General features: G+C 46.8%; 1 protein-coding gene across 3 annotated transcripts in view; it reads right to left on the bottom strand.

Moving 5' to 3' along the window:
* Nucleotides 1-6,936, bottom strand: part of Hm13 (histocompatibility minor 13) — a 35,364-nt gene extending 28,428 nt beyond the window's left edge. For all 3 annotated transcript variants that reach the window (XM_021180993.2, XM_021181009.2, XM_021181001.2), the window contains exon 1: nucleotides 6,634-6,936. In XM_021180993.2, the coding sequence (XP_021036652.1) occupies nucleotides 6,634-6,816 (183 nt within the window). In that variant the 5' untranslated portion in view covers nucleotides 6,817-6,936. The remainder of the gene's footprint in view (nucleotides 1-6,633) is intronic.
* Nucleotides 6,937-20,216: the final 13,280 nt, after the last annotated feature.

Genomic DNA, 20,216 nt, shown 5'->3' with positions numbered 1-20,216 from the left:
CAGCTCTAATCCTTATCCTTTTAGAACTTTCTGTGGCACCGGGGAACGAATCCAGAGGCTCTCCCACAGCTCAGCAAGCACTCTATTTCTGAGATCGACAGTCTGTCAACTTGAGAGAGGCTCAACTTTCACAGTGTATCAGGATTTCATTTCTGACCTACCAGAATGGGAAAAATTCAGTCTTTGTAAGATACCAACTTGACGAGCCATGGGGTAAGTGAAGGTCGACAGGTTGTTCTGAAGAGATAATTGGTGATGTATGCCAAAATCTCCCTGTATAATCGGCCAAACAATTCCAAGCCTGAGAATCTTCCCTACAGATATTCATGGTTCTGAGTTCTCACTTATTCCTCTGCCAAAAAGGGTGACAACCTTCAGCTTTACTTACCACAAAATGGGTGTGCTCGAGAGTCTGTGTGTACATGTGTGTATGTGTGTGTGTACACATTCGCATTCTCACTCGATCATGTGCGCTGATAGGCTGAAGACTAAGATACATATGGGGCATGAGAAAAGGCAAACTGTGACCACGTGATGTCAACAGGGCAGTCTCTCCATGGTTAACAGGGAGGCCCCATTTCCTTCCTTCCTTTTCTCTGCCAGCCTGTGGCTTTTGCTTTTGGCAGCCGTGTGATAACATCTGGCCACTGCATACCTCCACACCTGGAATACATTTTCCATGTAGCAGCAGTGTGGGCACAACATCAACAGGACAGCTCCTACCTCACTCAGTGAGTCCCCAGGCAAGTGGGCTACAGTCCTGACAGCTTAAATTGACTGGTACAATGCAGGGCGATGTGGGATAATGTGGACACACATGCTTATCCGGGGTATGATGGCCAAATGGTTAGCTTGCCTTGAGGCCAGGAGGCCCAGCAGCCTCCCAGCCACATTTGGGGATAGTGACTCTCTCTCAGAGCCTTCATTTCCTTGACTGCAAAACCAGGACTCCAGTGTCTGCAGTGGAGTCATTACTCAAGTCTATGTGCTATTTCTACCAGAACGTACAAGGAATCTCGGTAAGCCAGCACTATTTCTGCAGGGACGTAATTGCCACAGGTGGCCCGAGCAGATGCCATTTAAAGCCTTGACAGACAGTCTCAGGGTCTGGAATGCAACAGAGGCCCAATAAAGGCCAACTGTGTGGAGGCAGGCATTCGCTCTGTGTAACTGAGGGGCAGTTCTCAGGCAGACTGCGCAGAGAGGCTTGGGGCTCGAAAGCACACTCGGGACTTTGTGGCTTCCCTACAAACCAGTGCTATGGCTCATTTCCACAAATTCCTTTCAGTTTAGCCTGGTCCCAGGGCAGGAGGAGGCTTCACGTTATTCGATGACAAACCGAGGTTGGACAGATGCTTCAGCAAATAGAGGAATCTGGTCTCCTCTGTGGGTCCTTTATAAATACCTCACGCTGCAGTGTTGACTCGGAATGGGAGGGAGCCTTGCGATCGACAGGTAATACAAAGAGAACATTTACTGGGCCTTTTCTATGTGCCGGGCAGTGTCCCAGGGCCCCTGCCTCAAGCAGGTTCAGTGGTTAAGAGCACTGAGTGCTCTTCCTGAGGTCCTGAGTTCAATTCCCAGCAACCACATGGTGGCTCACAACCATCTGTAATGGGATCTGATGCCTGCTTCTGGTGTGTCTGAAGACAGCTATGGTGTACTTGTGTGTGTATATATATATATATATATATATATATATAAAATAATAATAATTAAAAAAAGAGGCTTGAAGAAGCAGAGTATTTTCCTTAGTATGACACATGGTGAGTGGCCAAGCCAGAGATAAACCCCGGCAGGCTGGTGGCCTCACTTCTCTTTATTAGCAGACATCTACCTTTCCTCTCTGGAGAGTTCTGTTGGAAGCCTGCTGATGCCAAAGAGGCCCATGGCCTTCCCAAGACTCTGAGTCCTGAAGAAAAAGAACAGGTCATTCGTTTTGTTTGTTTGTTTGTTTTTTTGAGACAGGATTTCTTTGTGAAATACCAGCTGTCTTAAACCTCCCTCTGTAGACCAGGCTGGTCTTGAACTTGAGAGATCGAGCTACAGCCTGTGCCTCCTGAGTGCTGGGATTAAAGGCATGCACCACCACTGTGGTTACAATGACGACAACAACAACAACAACAACAAACCCACCCTACAACTTATTAAGATTCACTACTAATTTGATTTGGGTTTTTAAGCCAAACACACTGAGGATTCATGGAGGGAAAAGCTTTACAAACAGCTGAGACAAATGTAGCTGTTGGCTGCCTGGGTATTTAGACATCCGGGTGGAAGCCAAAGCAACTGGGAGAGCCCGTTGCCCAGCTTGAGGCCTGGAAGGACGGCTTCCTGACCACACCCGAGATATCCTGGAATTCCCCGGCCACTCTTTCACTGTCTACCTGGACTGAGGCCCCAGGGACACCTGCAGTTATGCCACACTCACTCTTTGCCACCGTTCTGCCTCCCGGCTATGCCCTAAATGCATCTTCTTCCTGTATGTGCCCTGTACCACACAGCTGGCTTCACTAAATGCACCAGTCATTTTGTGTCTCCTTCCAGCTGACCGGCACGCATGCCCTCTAAAGCCCGCACCTGGCTGTAGTTGGGTAGCTATGAGCTCTATAGCAGGCCATCTTGTAGAAGCCGAGGATAGAGATTCAGGTAGTGTTTGACTCAATAAACCAATCTTAAGAAACTTTCCCTACAAATTATGAAAATAATAATTGCATAAGGATATTGATTTCAGCGTTTTTGTTTTTGTTTTTTGTGGCTAAGGACTAAAAACATATTGTTGAGGTCTCTAAATTAGTGGCTCTCAAGTTTTTAGTGGTCACCAGAATCACCAAGAGGGCTTTTCAGAGCCCACCTTGAATCTCTGGTTCTGAATCTGCCTTTCCTAAGAGTTCTGCCCTTTCAGAACTGGTGCCCTGAACCAACTCTGGGTACAGTAAGCCTGGCGCTCACATCTACAGTTTCAGCTCCAAGGAAGCTGAGGCAGGAAGAGGGCTGAGTTAGAGGCCACACAGGGCTGCCTGCTGAATACCAGGCCAGCCAGAGCCACATAGCCAGATCCAGCCTCATAAAATCAATTACAGAACCCACCCCACTCCCCAAAAATCCAGATCTACTGATCTACTGACACACTTGGGTGTCCCAAGGAACAAAATCTCTACTGATGGGTAATAAGACCCAGGCAACAGGAGCTGCTGCAGAAGCAGCTGGGGTGGGAGGGAGTGAGTCACATGTACCCATGGGCCTTTGGATAATGTACTAGGGACCTATGTCACTACAGAAAGGCAGCGGCGCTGTAAAAAGAAAATGGCTAACTCACACTGCTGAATAAAAACAAGCTGTAGACAGCAAGTACCAAACAATACTCTTTATAGTGACAGACTACCTGTGTGTACATACAAAAGCAAGTGTGTATTTGTATACACACAGAAAATGGTCTAAAAGGCAGGCTGGGGATATAGCTTGGTGGTAGACTATATGCTTAGCATGGATGAGGTCCTGGGTTAGATCAGGAGTGCCACAAAACTGAAAAAGTTCTGGAAGATTCCATAAGTAGTCGTGTGCTTGCGTGAGTGTGTGCATGTGTATTGTCACATAGCACCCAAGTCCCTCTCCCGAGCTCTCATCATACCTCACCACTCCCTTTCTTCAGTCTGATGACTCCTCACTCACATGGGCAGAGACACCTGTTGCTCTTCCCTGGATACAGCAGGAGTTGGCTGATTGTACATTCTGGTCTCATCCCAGCAGCCCCGAAACCTCACCCAGGACCTGAGAACAGATTCCCAGTCCTGTTGGCAAAGAGATTCCTCTTTGCTGAAGCGAAAGCCCAATAGACTTATCAGTCAGCTCCTGCTAGGCTAGAAGCTGCCCCCTCTGAAGGATACAGGTTTTGGACACTCCCGCAGGGCGACTTCTTCCTAACACCCCCACAGGGTTTACCTTTTTTTGCCCAGGATTTCACAATATACTCTGCCTTTTATGGATGCTGTTGACCCCAAGGGACCTGTCCTCAAGTGCGCTCTCTCTCTCTCTCTCTCTCTCAGTAGGCTGTGGTGTCGAATACCAGTCGGAAGTGCCAAGCTCCCGCATGGGTCCCAGCTCTGCCCTCCTCTCTTGGACAAGGTGGACAAAGGAGTCATTTGGTTCTCATCATATCTCAGGTCAAAACACTGCTTATGTGTCTTCAGTGGCATCTGCACCAAGGATGGTAGCCTGGGCTAGAAGTGGGGTCCCCGATGCATTCATTCTCTAGCAGTCAAGCAGCCTTCAGAAGTCATTCTTTCATCCTCAGGTCTTTTTACAGACAGACATGATAAACTGGCTCTTGCCTGCTGCTCAGTGCTGTGAGCATCAAGGCAGGTAAAGGTTCCACAAGCTTAGAGCATTCTGGCTACTGGGAAGTCACTAACAAATGGACAGGTCCTTTGTAGTCTAAATCATCTAAGAAGGCCTCCCTGTGGGCAATGCCTGCAACGGATAAGAGGCATTTTGGTTCCCTTTCTTCTACCCACACTCTCTGCTTCAGCTACACTAAGTCACCTGCTGTTTCCTGAAGTGCCTCCTTCCTTCCTGCTCTGTACCTTTCTTGCTTTCTCCTGCTTATGAATGCCCTCTCCTGGCTGGAACTGTGCATCTCATCTGCTCAGCCACAGATGCTCTGCCTTTCTCTATAGCCCACCCCAGCGCTTGCCCTACCAGCTTCCTGGACTCCTTGGTAACAGGGCTCTGACCTACTCATCTTTGTGGCATCCCTCATCATTGATAACAGCTTCAGTTCAAGAAACACTGCTGCCCGGAATGTGTTTTCTGCAAAGACTGGTCCATGTGCAGAAGGCACCAAGAACCATTCAGTCTGGGGCCGCTCAGCCTCATGCCATGCTGTCCTGCCTCTCTCTTGTCTTTGTCTGTTTCAGAACCTGCCTTGCCTGAGCATACTGGTAGAGGGTAAGGAAACCCGAACTCTGCTTAAGAGAGGCAGAGGAGCAAAGAAAACGGGTCACACCCAGGTCTTTCAGCCCGAGTTCAGACTCAGTGCTCTTCCTTTATCTGCCCAGAAAGGTGCAGCAGTAGGTTTTCTGTTTCTTGGACAGGAAGGTGGTATGTCCTCAGCCACACCGTGTTTTGAGAATCTGAACTGAGGCAGTTTCAAAAGTGCCAGCTGCTTGGTGAGCCTGCCCTTTCTGGGGAGGGCAGCTTCCTCTCTAGGCCACCTTCAGGTTTGGTGGGGGAGGGGCCATGGGGAAACTACGTTAAGAGGCTGTTGGAGAGAGGGTGCCAGGGAGGGAGAAGCTGTGACTTTCTATGGGCCTCAAAAGCTTAATATAGGCAGGGAGATTTGGGGGAAGAGGGAGGTGCAAGGTCCTGGAGTTCCTCTGGACACGCAGAGACAGAAAGCACAGAAGGCCAAGGATAGGGCTCACCCTGTCTCATTAACAGTCCCAAAGCAGTTATTATTCAGCAGGTAGGCTCAATTTGCAAAGGGACTTGTCCTAGGGAGAAAGGCTACTTTGAGGTAGTCAGTGTCTGGGCTTTAATTTGGAAAGATGCATGGCTGGGTGGTAAGCAGGGCGAAGAAATCAACCATACGTCTAAACCTGGGAGAACCGAGGGACACACTTCAAAAAACCAGATGGGTGGAACGCGTTTTAAACAAAAGACAAGAAGGCGAGCTGGCGCTCTTTTCCTCCACCCCTTCTTCCCGCTGGCCAACTGGGTCTCTGTAGCCTTGCTCCCTACAATTTTTGATTCTTTTCCCTCAGCTCCCTGAGTGCTGGGCTTAAGGCATGATGGCAGGCTTCTATTTTATTAAAAAAAAAAAAAAAAAAAAACCCAACAACTCTACATTTACTTATTTAGTGGGATTGTGATGATGAGGTCAGAAAATAACATGCAGCAGTCAGGATCTCTCCTTTCACCATTTGCGTCCCTGGGATTTCACTGAAATCGTCTGGCTTGGCGGCAAGCGCCTTCAACAGCTGCGCCACCTCCCCTCCCCTGGGTTTTGTTTTTAAGGCCGGGAGGTCTGATCGAGGAGTTCCTGGCGGGTGTACCCGCAGCTGTGATTCCAGGGCGACAGAAAGCAGGGCCTAGGGATGGAGCTGGATGCTACAATTAATTGTGGGTGTGGCCAGGCATGGCTCCTTAACAGCGGATGACAAAAGATGGTGCCTTTCAGAGCCATACCTACCTGTAGGGAACACTGAGGCTGACCAAAGCCATGGGATGGGGTGATTGCCCCGGGTGAGGTGCAAACACCTGGCTCCTTATTAGCTAATAGCATCAGGTGGGGCTGGGCCCAGCAAGCTCAGAGTGAGCGCCTGCCTTTGTGTCTGGGTTCGGGCCGACAGGGTTTCCAGCTGTAGCGTGAAGCAGGGGTCTGGGGGGCGGGGATATGGCAGGGTCTGTCTGAGGGCTGCTATCTATGGACGATGCTAATCCCCGCTTCTGGGACTGGCCAGATCCCGCCCCGGACACCAAAGGCCAGCCACAGATGTGAACCCAAGTGAAGGAAAGGGTGACCCATACCCGGGTGGGTGAGTGACGAGGGAGAGGGGACAGCTATCGGGTCCTCAGGGACGGGTCCGTGGGCAGGATGGGAGTGGAAGGCGCTCGTTCTCGCCCTGACCCTACCTTGCCGCGGGCGCAGCGCACCGAGCGCAGGGCGCCGAAGAAGATGGGCAGCAGCGCCATGAGTAGGAGGCTGCCGTAGGCCAGCGCGATGCCCTCGGGCGTGGAGGGCGGCCGCGTCGTGCCGTTGGCTGGGGTGCCAGCCTCGGCGCTGCCGTTGTGCGGATCGCTGACAGCCGAATCCATGGCGAGGCTGCGCTCGGGCTCCGACTCCAGCTCCAGCCGCCGCAGCACGAACGTAGACGGAGAAGAGGCACTGCGGGGAAAGCCACGTTCCCCTAAAGAAACAGGAAGTGACGTGCCTCCCCTTGCCTTTCCGTGCCATGCAGGGAACGCGCGCGCGTTCACGCTACCGCGCGCCCGATCGCCCTCTGGTGGCGGTGAGGGAGGGGCGTCATGTTGCTAAGCAACTTGAGGCCGCCCTGAAAAGGAGCTCTGGACCACTATGGCTGTAATCCATCTTGAGATTTGAGGACCCATCCCTTAGTCCTAGGCGATTTCTTCAGTGCCAGGCTATCCACCTCTCCGCAAATCCGGATCCTTCATCCAAAGAGTTATGCATGCATTCACGGGAAACTCAACTGTTCATTTGAGCCTTAAATATTTATTGGGGTGTCCCATTTACCCCTGTCACTCTCTTATTAGTGTCCTAGGGTCGGAGGACACTGAAGTGAACAAGTGAAGGTTTGTCCTTTCGTTCATGAAGCTCAGATTTTGGTGTGAGGGAGTTGGGAGGGGGAAGGCAGAGAAGGTAAAATGAACAAAATAAATAATGGAGTCTAAAATATGATTATCTTTTAGAATAGCTTTAAAGTGTAAAGATGACAGCATATCGGTATGAGTTAGAAACCATCCTAATGCTAGATAAATTAGAGAAAAACAAAGCAAAATAGTATGGGTATGTAAAAGGTTCAAAAGTGTGTTATGTGGTTATTATGTGCCAGGCAATAATAGTCCTCACCTCTGTGACACCATACAGTTTTTAAACTCCGTGGCTCTTATCATAACTGGAAGGAACTATTTAGGGTACGTTTAGTATTAAAAAAAAACAGGAAGCTTCAACTCACAAGACGATAATCCAATAGTACAAACGGTAATATAAAAGCAAGATTCTTTTTGAAGGTTCCCCTATTTTTCTTAAAGGAAGCTATTCTTAGTTTCCATTTTATTTCATGTATGTGGATTTTTTTTCTTGCCTACATTTTATGTGTGCAGCACTTGCTTGCCAGAAGAGAGAGTCAGATCCCCTGGAACTGGAGTTACAGACAGTTGTGAGCCATCTTGTGAGTCCTGGATATTGAATCTTAGTCCTCTGGAAATGCAGCCAGTGCTTTTAACTGCCAAGCCATCTCTCCAACCCCAAAGCAGCTAATCGTAATAGGTTTTTTTTGTGTGTATCATTTTTTGAAATATGATTTCATATAGGCAAGCTGGCCCCAAATCTTGTAAGTAGTTGAGGATGGCCTTAAACTTCTGATGCTCTTAAATGCCCAAATCTGGGATTACAGGTGCACACCACTATTTTTTGAATGTTAAGGATTGACCGTACGCGCTCATGCATGCTAGGCACACACCCTACAACTGAACTTTACTTGCATTTATAAACACATAATTCATTAAACAAATCACAACTGCACACTTAGTATATAAGTGGTGTTATGCTCAGGTGTGGAATTCTAGTTGCTAAAAAGGAAACACATACAGACCTAGGCATTGAGTGACTGGAGGGATCCATGCTAAGGGGGTAGTTCAGGGGAAGCCTGATGTGAAAGACAATGGGGAAACAGAAAAAAGAATTCCAGGAAGAGGATAGCTTAGGTTGTTATGTATAATATATGTATTCCTTTAATTTCTATTTTCTCTGCTGAATGGTACAGTGCATAAAGGCAGAAATAAGGTTACTAGTATCCAGTGCTGAATTTCAAGCACTTGAAATTGTGCTTGCAACATAGCGTGTATGGAGCTAGGCAACAGGACACCCCAGGCTGACCTCAAAAATGTGATTCCTTTGCCTCAGGTTTCTAAGTGCTGGGATTACAGGTGTGTACCACTTTGCCTGACTCTAGTCAATGAACAATTAAGAGTTTTAAAATGCTTCTTTTACACAAATAGAAAATCCCTTGGTACTTCTGGTGATGCTGCGTGGCCCTAGCCAAGGTCCACTGTGAAAGCAAAAAAGAAAGTTGTATCTTGAAGGTTCCTGGCACTGGGATAGAATATGGGCCAAACAGAGGACCTCACTCTGGGCCCGAAGATCTATGGTCCTCCAGTCTGAATCTAGCAAATGCTAACAACGAGGCTGAGTACACAGTAGCTGGCAGAAGAGAGCCATCTACAAAGCTCAACTCCATTGTGGCAGAGCAGACACAGTGAATTTGAAACTGAGATTTAGTAAATTGACAAAAAGTTCCGATGGTTAAAAAATAATAATAATCACATGGCCTACTTCAGGTTAAGAAGTCAATTCACACTAGATAATGGATTTTACTCTTATTTACTTATGATCCCAATAACATTTACAAGGAGTGATTTGCCCTATTTGACAGTCGATAACACTGAGTCTTAGAGAGACAAAGTCGCCCATGTAGGTCACAAAGTCAGACATGGAAGAGTGGGGCCTTGACTTTAGGTCTCTATGGAGTTTCTGAGACAGCCCAGCTACACAGAAGGCTAGGGAGCATTATATGAGCCCAGCTATTGATAATTCCATTTCAGAATGTTAACCAGGAGCCAGGCATGGTGTTTGAGAAGACTCTTCATCTGGTAGCTCATGCCACACCACCTCCAGTAGGGTCTGTGTGACAAGTTCCACAGACTGAGGTGATTGACCTCAAAAGGGGGAGGCCCCCTGGAACCGGTTGTGGAACTCTTTGCCGGAGGAAAAAAATATTGAGCCATAGTTCTCATGGCAATCTATCTGTTATGTTTTCTCTTATTCCTTTTCTTATTTACATGTTCCTGGTAGCCTAGGCCAAGATCTTAATCGAGAATAATGGGTAAGAAACCATCCCTAGAGATAAGGCCACTGACATGACCTTATCCCCAGAGAAATCATTTATAAATGATTACTTTCTAAATCATTTGCAAAACTATTATGATAAAAAAATTTTCCTAACAAAATTTCATATGGCTACACGTAGTGTGTCATTGGAGGTGGATTTTGGTATATGGTAAAGAAAGCCTTAATTAGAAAGAATTAAAATAGTTTAAATTTATACATTGAAAGATTATAAAAAATCAGGCACTAGATGTTAAATAATAATTGACCATGGGGCTAGAGAATTAGTTCAGTGGTTAAGAGCACTGACCGTTAAAGATTTATTAACCTGCTCCTGGAAATATGCCACTACCTTGGACGACATCCTTTTAGAATTGTTCTATTTTGATGGTTTATAATGATGTTACCTGTTCTGTTTGTGATTCACTGAATACATAGATTCAGAGTTGTAATGCTTGGATGATTTTTGTGCTTTACTGTGCCAAATGATTTTTGTTGGTATTTGTGATTGTTTCACTGGATATAGTTTCTAAGAGATGTAATGTTTGGTTTTTTAATGTATAAAATCCCCTGCTTGAGAGCTGCAGAATACACTCAGATTCAAACTGCCTCTGTGTTTGTTTCTGTTTGTTTCCGCCGAATCCTTACCCACCTAGCTTCGAGGATCCTCATTCCAGGGATCCCCATACCGGACTGGGGTGGTCCGTGGCAAGCTCAGGACTGGAAATTGGAGACAGTTTTATTTTTATTTGTTGAGACAGAATCTTACTATGTAGCCTTGGCCTGCCTGGAACTCATATTGATCTGTCTGCCTGTACTGCCTAAGACTGTTTTGATTCCTCTTGGGAGGAGCCTTGGATTCGGTGAGGCCTATGACTTATCTGGCCTCTCCCTTCACCCTCCTGGACAGGAAGCTGTGAACCAAACTAGAAAGTCCAGGAGCCAACCCAGGTTCAGGCAGCCACTGTCAAGGCTTCTGTGTGGACAGTTGGGTTCCTGGCTTTCAGATGCTCTGTCTTGCTGTTCCCTGGAGAGAGTGATGAAGAAGTCAGAGGGAGGGAGGGAGTGCCCCAAGGGGGAGTGTTCTATGTAGGATTACATCTTTGGAATATATTCTTGAGGTCAGAGTTTAGAGTCTGGGGTGGTTAGATTACCAAACATTTATTCTAAAGGAAGGTACAACCACATCTCATTTCTCTATGAGCAGACCTCATTCTCTATTTGTTCTTTATACATGTTCATCTGCACATACAAGGGATGAAAATGCCTTGTTCAATGAACTTAAATGTATGTATACGTCCTCTAATAGCTAGTAAGGGTCATTAGTGGGTATAAAATCATTTGGGCAGATAGTTGAGGAACAGGGTACTCACGGAGCCTTGCGGTGTCACCCTACAGATGACTACTAAGCAACTGCAGAGAAAGATGTGTCCTTCCAGCAGAGTAATTTCCTTTAACCGAATGATCGAACTTACTACAACCTAAACTGGAATGAAGTGACAAGATGCTGTGCAATGTAGGGGCACATCACCTAGGTAGTGCCAAACACACCATATATATATGTTCTGCTTACATCTGCTTACGGGGAGAGAGCTGGAAAAGCCAAAGCAATTCAGATCCTATAAGACCTATTCTATATAACAAACTCGTCCTCAAAAAGAAATAGTGGAGAGTATTATAGATGGGAGAGATGGAAAAGAAGTAAAATCTAAAGTCAGGAGTCATGACATATGCCTGTAACCCCAGTGATCTTAGCATCTGGGAGGTGGCTGGAGAGTCAGAAGTTCAAGGCCAGCCTTGAACTTGAGAGCTGGCCTTAATACAAAACAAAAGTTCCTTATCAGGTGAGACACCCTTGGCTGGGATGTCAGTGCATTTCGCTGTCTATGGTGCACACCAACACAGTGTTCCTAGCCACTTACATGGAAATCTGGTGGCCTCTCCAGCTCTCAGGAGCATGCCTAGTTCCTCTAGAATTTGTCGGGGATTTGCTGTCAGTCTTGTCAAGGAAAACTGAAAATAGGAAAGCAGGAATCCAGTTTGTGTCTCCCCAATTCCCAACTGACAAAAAAATAAAAGAAAAAGAAAAAGAGGAAAAGGAAAAGAAAAAGAAAAGAAAAGAAAAAAAGGAAAGGAAAAGAAAAGAAAAGGAAGCTGAAGAATTCCCCAGGCTGTTTCCAAACATTCTGAAAAAGAGAGTGCCATTCCCAAAAAACACACGCTCAGGAGAAGCAGTGGAAAGCCCATGCCTGGCATCTGGACCACACGGATGATGGAATAAAGAGAACTTACTTCTTCGTCTTTGAATAATGTCAGTGGTTTCCTTTGACATTGTAGTGTGTAAGGCAGGGCAGATGTGCTTGTTCAGTTGGCTTGTTGACTAGGTTAGGGTTGCAAACTTTAATAATACAGTTAGTTCGTGTGTTGCCTCTCTTACCTCTTGCGAAGCATCTTGTTGTTGCTAAAATTGTATTACCACATTATGTTCTAACTACTCACCTGCTGCCTTTGAGATTTACATCTTTGTACAGATGCTGCTTTTAATGGGCATTTGATGGCTACGGGGGAGGGGGCATGTCGTCATCCCTGGTTTCCTTTTAAAAGCAGTTAGTCTATACACATTAAAGAATTCAACCTGGGAAGCCAGGCATGGTGGGACATGACTTTATCCCAGCATTTAGGCAGAGGCAGGAGGCAAGGGGGCAGGAGAGGCATCTCTGTGAGTCTGAGACCAGCCAAGTCTATGTAGTAAGACTTTGTCTCAAAAAACAAAAACAAAAATAAAGGCAACCAGCCACAAAACAACAACCATCCCCTCCCCTTTTTTTTAAAATCAATCTTGTGGCTGGCATGATGGCTCGGAGGCTAAGTGCACTTTGCTCTCACAGAGGGCAGGAGGTTGGTTCTCAGCACCTGCATTAGTGGCTTCTAACCATCCAAAAGGCTAGTTCCAGGGGATCTGATGTCCACTTCTAACCTCCTCAGGCACCAGGCATGCATGTGGTACAATACATGTATGCAGGCAATACGGAAAATAAATAAATCTAAAAACAAAACAATCTTAGCTAGGTTTGGTGACTCCTGCCCTTAACCCCAACATTTCAGAGGCAGAGGCAGCTATAATCTGACTGAAGGCCTGAGTGAGTGCATGGTGTGTGCTGTGGACATGGCTATGGTAAGGACCCCAGTGCTTCGGCCTCATGGGAGTGGCTAGGTTCCTCCCAGGGAAGACACAGAGGAATGGCAAAGCCTTCCTTGGGCTTAATGTTGAGAGTGTGTGCAGACAATGTCCACAGCTTTCTTTCCCTGCTCCTCCTTCTCCCACTGGGATTAGCTAAGCCAGCCTCCTGGTTCAGCTGTATATAATAGCAATGTCTCCTTGGTTATCTGTATGGAATTACCTCTACTCCTTATTCTGTTACATGCAATAACCCCACCCCTCCTCTTCAACTGTATATAATGAACACACTGAGCTTCCAGAGTGCTGGGGTCCCCATCAGATAGCTGAACCCACTGGACCCCAGCTTTTCTATGTGTTTCTTCTTCATTTCCTCACAGCCCTAGTCAGATCGGTCCCTTGAGATGTCCAGCAGGACACATTGATACAACATAATTTAATCGTGTTTATCTTCTAGCGTCCCCTTAGCTCCTACCCTACAATCCTTTTGTTTTTCCGAGACATAGTTTCTCTACATAGAACTCGCTATGTAGATCAGGTTAGCCTTGAATTCCCAGAAATCTACCTGCCCCTGCCTCCTAAGCCCTGTGGTTAAGGGATGTAGCACCATGCCCCATTTGCCAGTTGTTTTTTACCCACAATCCTAGAGAAATTCTCATATAAATCTACTAGGAGATATATTCATCATTTTTATGTGTGTGTGTTTATGTGTGTCTGTGTGTGCGCAAGTGTGTGGGTCCAAGGAGCTAGTAAATCTAGTTGGGTGTGTCACTGTGGAATGTTGCTGCAGGATGCCAAGTAGCTGCAGAAGACCCAAGCTGAGGCCACTCTCCATTAGGGTGACCAGCATTCTAGCTGTCTAGGCCAATTGCACTTATACCCCGTGTTTACGTCTGGTTGCTAATAGAGTTCCTTTGATTCTTCAGCAGTATATGGGTTTGGATGGCAGTGCACACCTGCTGGGTCAGATTCCCTAGAAACAGCCACGGATTGTGGGGGAAGAGAATGTTCTCAGGAAGAAGGGCAAGATGGAAGCAAGAGACAAAAGGCTTGCTGAACAGGAGGAGATGACACATGCCTGTAATCCCAGTACTCAGTAGGTGGAGGCAGGAAGACCAGAACTTCAAGGCCATCCTCAACTACACAGGCAGTTTGAGGCCAGCCTGAGCCACATAGTGTGTTCCAGGCCAGTCTTGGCCATGCCTTGAGATGGTGTTTCAGAAGACAAAAACAAACAAACAAACAAACAAACAAACCAACAAACCAAACCAAACCCAAACAAACAAACCAAACCCCAGTGCTTCCAAAACTATGAACAGAAGCAAAATACAGTGGCGGGTGGGGAGGGGCTTGTGGAAAATGGAAACAAAGCTCTACAGTTTGGAAGCGAGCTGGGTGGTGATATGGTGAGTGTGGTTCGTGCCTTGGCACTCAGGAAGCAAAAACAGGTGGATTTCTGAGTTTTGAGGCCAGCCTACTCTATATAGGAAGTTCTAGGCCAGTCAGGGCTACACAGTGAGACCTTGTCTTAAAAAGAAAAGAAAGGATGCTTGAATTCCAACTCCTTTCTCTGCCCCTGATATTCAAAACAGAAAATATTTGAGGACTTAAAAGAGAAAGTTGTCATCTTGGAGTTCCCCTTTTCCCCTTTTGCTTTACTTTTTTTTTCTTTTTCTTTTTTTTTTTTTTTTTTAACGTTTCAACAAAAATACCTGACAAGAAGCAGCTTAGGGAAGGATGGATGGGTCCAGTTCTGCTCTCAGATCGCAGGTATGGCCCGTCCACACAGCAGCAGGAGTGGAGACTGCTTAGCTAGCTTTGTCCCCAGTCAGGAACCGAAGAGACCTGCATGCCAGGCCTCAGCTCACTTCCTCTTAGTTTGGATCTGGCCATGAGGTGGTGCTACCCACGTTCAGGGTGGTAGGAAGGGTCTTCCCTTCTCAGTGAAACCTCTCTGGAAATGATGTCATGGACTTCTCCAGAGGGGCCATTTTATGGTGATTCTAAATCTGGTTAAATCCATGATGAAAACTAACCAGTGAACTTTGTTCTCTGAGAGGCTAGGATTGGCAAGTGGGGAGCCCGGGCTTCTGATCGAAAGGGCTAGAGGCCAAGAGTGAAACATTTTAGCAGAGGAAGGAGTGCATTGGCCTTAAATTCAAAAGAAGGAGTGGAGAATCAAACCCTTACACAGAACAGACAGGGCTGGAGCTGGGCCTCAGGAACCCCTAGGTGCCCGGGTATCATGATGCCAGGATCGTGTGTCTGCACCCCTGCTCTGCTCATCGTATTTAGTCATCTTCCCTAAAAATCCATGGACTATAAATGCCAGACCCAAGGATTTGAGTTGAGGGTGAGGGGGAGTCCAGGGCACCCAATTGGGAGTCCTTTGGGATGGGCAAGTCTCATTTTAAGGCTGAGTCTGAGGTTGGGGAGTACCCCAGACATTTCAGATCTAATGTGAGAGGCTGGAATTGTCAGCTACCATCGGTGAGCAGCCAGATACAGCTCGGTGCAGCCACCAGCAGCTGCTGCCAGCATTCATTTACTGGAAGTCTTGATTCCATACAGAAAAGCTTTTCAGAACTAGTCAGCAGGAAGGAGACATTGCGTTTGTTAAGGGAGATTTTAACATAGGTATATAAGTATGGGAGTTAATAGAAGGAGATTCAGCACCAGGTGTGGGTAGTGGCTTCCAGAGACAGACGTGTGGTGTCTCAGCAGTAGCCATATTTACAGTCTCGGTGGCTTCTGAAGTTGCCTTGCTTTTCAAAGGATCTCCATGGGTCAGTGGTTAAGAACATGTTCCTACAGAGGATCCACATTCTATTCCCAGTACCAAAATTGGGTAGCTCATAACCACATGTAAGTCAGCTCCATGGCATCTGACGCCCTCTTCTGGCCTCCTATGGTACCTGCACTTCCATGCACATACCCCTACCACAGATGCAAAGTTAAATAATAAAATTTTAATTGAAAAAAAATCTTTTTGGTAATGATCATAGGGTAGTCTCTGAGATGCACTGACTAGGGTTACAAGCAGCCAAGGCGATGAATGACCTTAGCAGCGGTGGGTCTGGAGACACAGCCCCCAGATGTCCCTCCCTGGCAGCAGCCTGAGCAATTCTTTCAGAAACTTCTACTCGTGCAAAGTGGATTCCTGCCCACACTCACTGCAGACAAGACCTTCAGAACTGGCAAGTGTGAGACAGAGTTGGAGTTTATTAAAAGAGGTGCTCGCACAGATTCCACGCAGGAGGGTTTGACAAGGCTTACTGTAAGAAGGGTTGTGAGAAAGGAGCCTGCAGTTGTAGTCACTGTGGGTGTGATGGGTGTGTAGGTGACCCTGAGGCTTTTAAGTTCTATCAACTTGCAGCCAGAGTCAAAGGTTCAAGGATTTCCTATTGTAAACAAGGTTTTAAGGTGGATGTACTGGGCAGTTGTTTAGCTTTGGGAATGGGAGGGCTTGACAGATTCCAAGTCTTCAGGTTTGAAGCTGGGAAAAGAGGAAGACCATCCTATATGCTTAGGCCTTAAGTATATGGCCCATTGGTATTTTAACTTAAAAATGATTTTTTGTTTGTTTTGAGACACAGCCTCACTATGTAGCCTTAAACAGCCAAGACCTCTCTATATAGACCAGGAAGGCCTTGAACTCAAAGAGATGCTCCTGCCTCAGCCCCCTGAGTGCTGTGATTGAAGGCATACTTTTTATTTTAACATTCTTATTGGAAACATCTCTCTATAAAAAGAATATTTTCTCCCTGTTGCCAGCCTTACCAGCAAATGCTGGAGAATTCTTGCTTCTCAGCTGGCCAGCGGCTTCTCCGGCCTCTGGAGGGAAGGGATATTTTTCCTTTCTATGCCCCCCTAATTCCTCCATCTCTCCATCCTGCCTCAGAATGACAGCATGTTAGTCATAGACCGTTAGCCTCACACACATCAGGTTGGAAACAGTTTCCTGGTGCGCATGTTTTTCTTGGAACGATTCTTTGGTAACCTGCTGTATGGAAAGATTCTTTGGTAACCTGCTGGAGGGAGGGGAGACCCTGAGCGTGTTGGCAGGCAGGGCTGAAATGGCGACTCTGCCTTGGAGGAATTTCTGGGAAGGAGGGAATGGAGGGGCAGAGAAGACTGGGATGCTGAAGCAGAGAGGAACCAGTGAGATGCCCTGAGGCGGAGGGACTCCACTGCTGGGGGGCATTCCCTGGAGTGTGTGTGTGTACACATGTATGTATGTATTATGTATGTGGGTGTATGTGTGGTGTGTGTGTGTGTGTGATGTGTGTGATGTGTGTATATGTATTGTGTGTGGGTGTATATGTGGTGTGTGTGTATGTATTATGTGTGTGGGTGTATGTGTGGTGTGTGTGTGATGTGTGTGTGTGTGTGTGTATGCATTTATGTGTGTGGTGTATGTATGGTGTGTGTGGTGTGTATGTGTGTATGTTTGGTGTGTGTGTGTGGTATGTATGTGGTATGTGTAGTGAGTATGTGTGTATGTGTGTGGTGTATATGTTTATGTATGTGTATGGTGTGAGTGTGTGTATGTGTGTGGTGTGTACCTGTGTAGGTGTATATGTGTATGTTGTGTTATGTGGTGTGTATGTGTTGTGTTGTGTGTGTGTGTTGCATAGGGACGCTTTGTTCATGATGTCCTGATTGTGAGCTTCTCCAACACCTCCAGTGCCCTGGTGGGAGGTGCCTGAGCACCACAGCGCCTCCTTTCTCTAAGTGGTGTGAGGAGCTGCACACGGAGGAGAAAGGATTCTGGAATGAGAGGGACCTGTGTGTGTTCTGCCCAGTGAAGAACGCCTTGGCCAGGGCCAGAGTGAAGGCGAATTAATGAAGGAAAGGAAGAAAGCTGTGGCGTCAGGGCCAGCTATAAAAGCAGAATGGACAGAAGACACAGGTAGGAAAAAAAGATGCAGGTGAAGCTTGCCATTAGACTTCTGCTCAGTAAGCGGAGCGAGGGCAGGAGAGTCAGCTCAGCAGTTAGGGGTACACTGCTCACCCGGGATTGGTGTGGGCCACTCACATGCAGGCTCACAGCTGCCTATAACTCCAGTCCCGGGGCATCGGACGCCCTCTTCTGCCCTCTGCAGGCACCTGCACACATATGGTGCACATACATACGTGCGGGTACACACACACATACATGTACATAGCCAAAAGAATCTCAAGGCTGGAGAGGTGAATCAGCAGTAAGGGCACTTGCTGCTCTTGCAAGAGGACCTGAGGTCAATTTCCTGCGCTCACATGATGGTTCACAACTTTCTGCAACTCCAGGTCCAGAGATCTGACTTTTTTTTTTTTTTTTTTTTTTGGCTTCTTTGATCACTGGCATTCATGTTGGGCACATATATACATTCAGGCAAAGCACTCATATACATACAATAAAAATAAATAAATCTTCAAAACATATAAAGAAGTAAAATTTGATGAAAAGAGCCCCGTGGGGGGGGGGCTGTGAGAAAGACGGTGTGTGTCAGCAGACCCCCTCTCTCCAGGGGCTTGCTGTGTGGCTTCAGCTAGCCCTGAACCCTTGATCTCTTGCTTCAGCCTCTCGAGTGTTGGAGCTGCGGGTGCGCACCATCGTACCTGGCTGGGCTCTGGGCTGCTGAAGTGTTGTATTGGATAACGGAAGTAGGTAAGGGTGAGGCAAGGAGTCCTCTAACTAAATGTCTGTCTGGAGTTCTTGGAGGCAGAGGCTCCCGTTGCTTAGTGTTTTCTCCAGCAGAGGGCAGTAGAGGCCAGTTAATAGATTTGGCCCCCCAGGGGTGGCTGTTTGCAACGTGGACCCAAGGGAAGGCCTCACTTTACTATGGAGAAGCCCCAGCCACAGGCCGGCTCTAAGACTGGAGGCTCAGCTTTTGACTCTAGGCTGAATCTAGCCAGAGAAACCTGGGCTTGCCCAGTGCTGCTGGCAAATCCAAGCCGCACAATCTCTCTGGGAATGCTTCAACAGCCTCTTCCTTCCCAGCATGCCCGGTGTGCTGTTAAAAGCCCTTCAGTGGTTCTGCATGCCTGCAAGATGTGCAGTTTTGTCTGTCCTGTCCAGGGTGAAGGGGAACATGTAGCTCCTCTGAGCATTTGAAAGACCTAGCAATCTCCACTCTGCCCCGCGTGGATGTATGTGCACCACGTTCATGCCGGGCGCCTGAGGTCAATAGAGCATCAAATCTGATGGGCCTGGAGTTACTGATGCTTGTGAGTTGCTGTGGGGGTGCTGGGAACTGAACCCAGGTCCTCTGCAAGAGCACCACTGTGGTTTTAACCACTGAGATAGCTCTCTAGCTCTAAGTAATTACTAAATAAAATAATGAACAAGCAATTTCCCAGAGTGCATTGTGGTCTCTGTATCCCAACCTTCATTCCGATCCTACACAGCTGTGTTGCAGGGTACAGGTTGGAGGTGGGAAGAGACTTTTTGGTGAGTCTCTGAGGTCCACAGGGCAATGTCCTCACTCTTTGGGCTGGTAATTGGTCCTTTTATGTCACCTCTGGCTTCTCCCTCTAGCCTGATCCCCCTTGTCCCCAGACTTTCAGCTTGCAAAACTATTCAGTTAATGTAGTTTTTGTAATGTTAATGTAAAAACTCCCCAGTTAGTGAAATTCATCCATCCATCCGTCCATCCATCCATCCATCTATCCATTCTTGTGTGTGTGTGTGTGTGTGTGTGGGTCATGTATGTCATAGTGCATACAGGAAAGTCTTTGGTTTTTTTTTTTTTTTTTCATCTTTACATGGGTGATGCCTGCTTTTGGTTGTCAGTCTGTCTACATCCAGAATTAACTAAAACCCAAGTCACTGGATATACCTGTGAGGGATTTTTTTTCTGAAGTAAACATTAGAAGTGGGAAGACCCATTTTTAATCCGGATCTTCTGACATGGTAAGAGCCACCTTTAACCTTGGTCACGCCTTCTGCTGGCAGTTCTTGCTGGCGAGTCCATTCCTTCACTGGCACGATAGCCTACCTCTTCAGGATTCTGGCGTATTCTGAAGACCAGCTGAGACATCCAGCCTTGTGTACTGAAAAACTACTGGATTTTTGGGCCTTCCTTTGGTAGACAGCCATTATTAGGCTAGCTTGACCACAGCCTATAAGCCATTCTAACAACCCCTCCCCCCCAGTTCATTCTATAAGTTCTTATCCTCTTGAGAACTGTGACTGATACACATGGTTTCTGGAGGTTGAACATAGGTGTCTATTGAGTCATCTCTCTCTCTATCTTTTCAAGTTGCTTTTTTTTGTTTATTTACTTATTTTTTTCAATATTTAATTTTATTTTAAAGATTTATAAATTTTATCGTATGTATGTGAGTATTTTGCCTTTAAGTATGTATGTGCATTACATGTGTACCAGGTGCCTGTGGAGGTCAGAAGAGGGTGTTATATGCCCTGGA

The sequence above is a fragment of the Mus caroli genome, chromosome 2, assembly GCF_900094665.2.
Source record: "Mus caroli chromosome 2, CAROLI_EIJ_v1.1, whole genome shotgun sequence".
NCBI lineage: Eukaryota > Metazoa > Chordata > Mammalia > Rodentia > Muridae > Mus > Mus caroli.
Note: the sequence above shows the minus strand (reverse complement) of the source record. Positions and strands in the feature narration are given on the sequence as shown.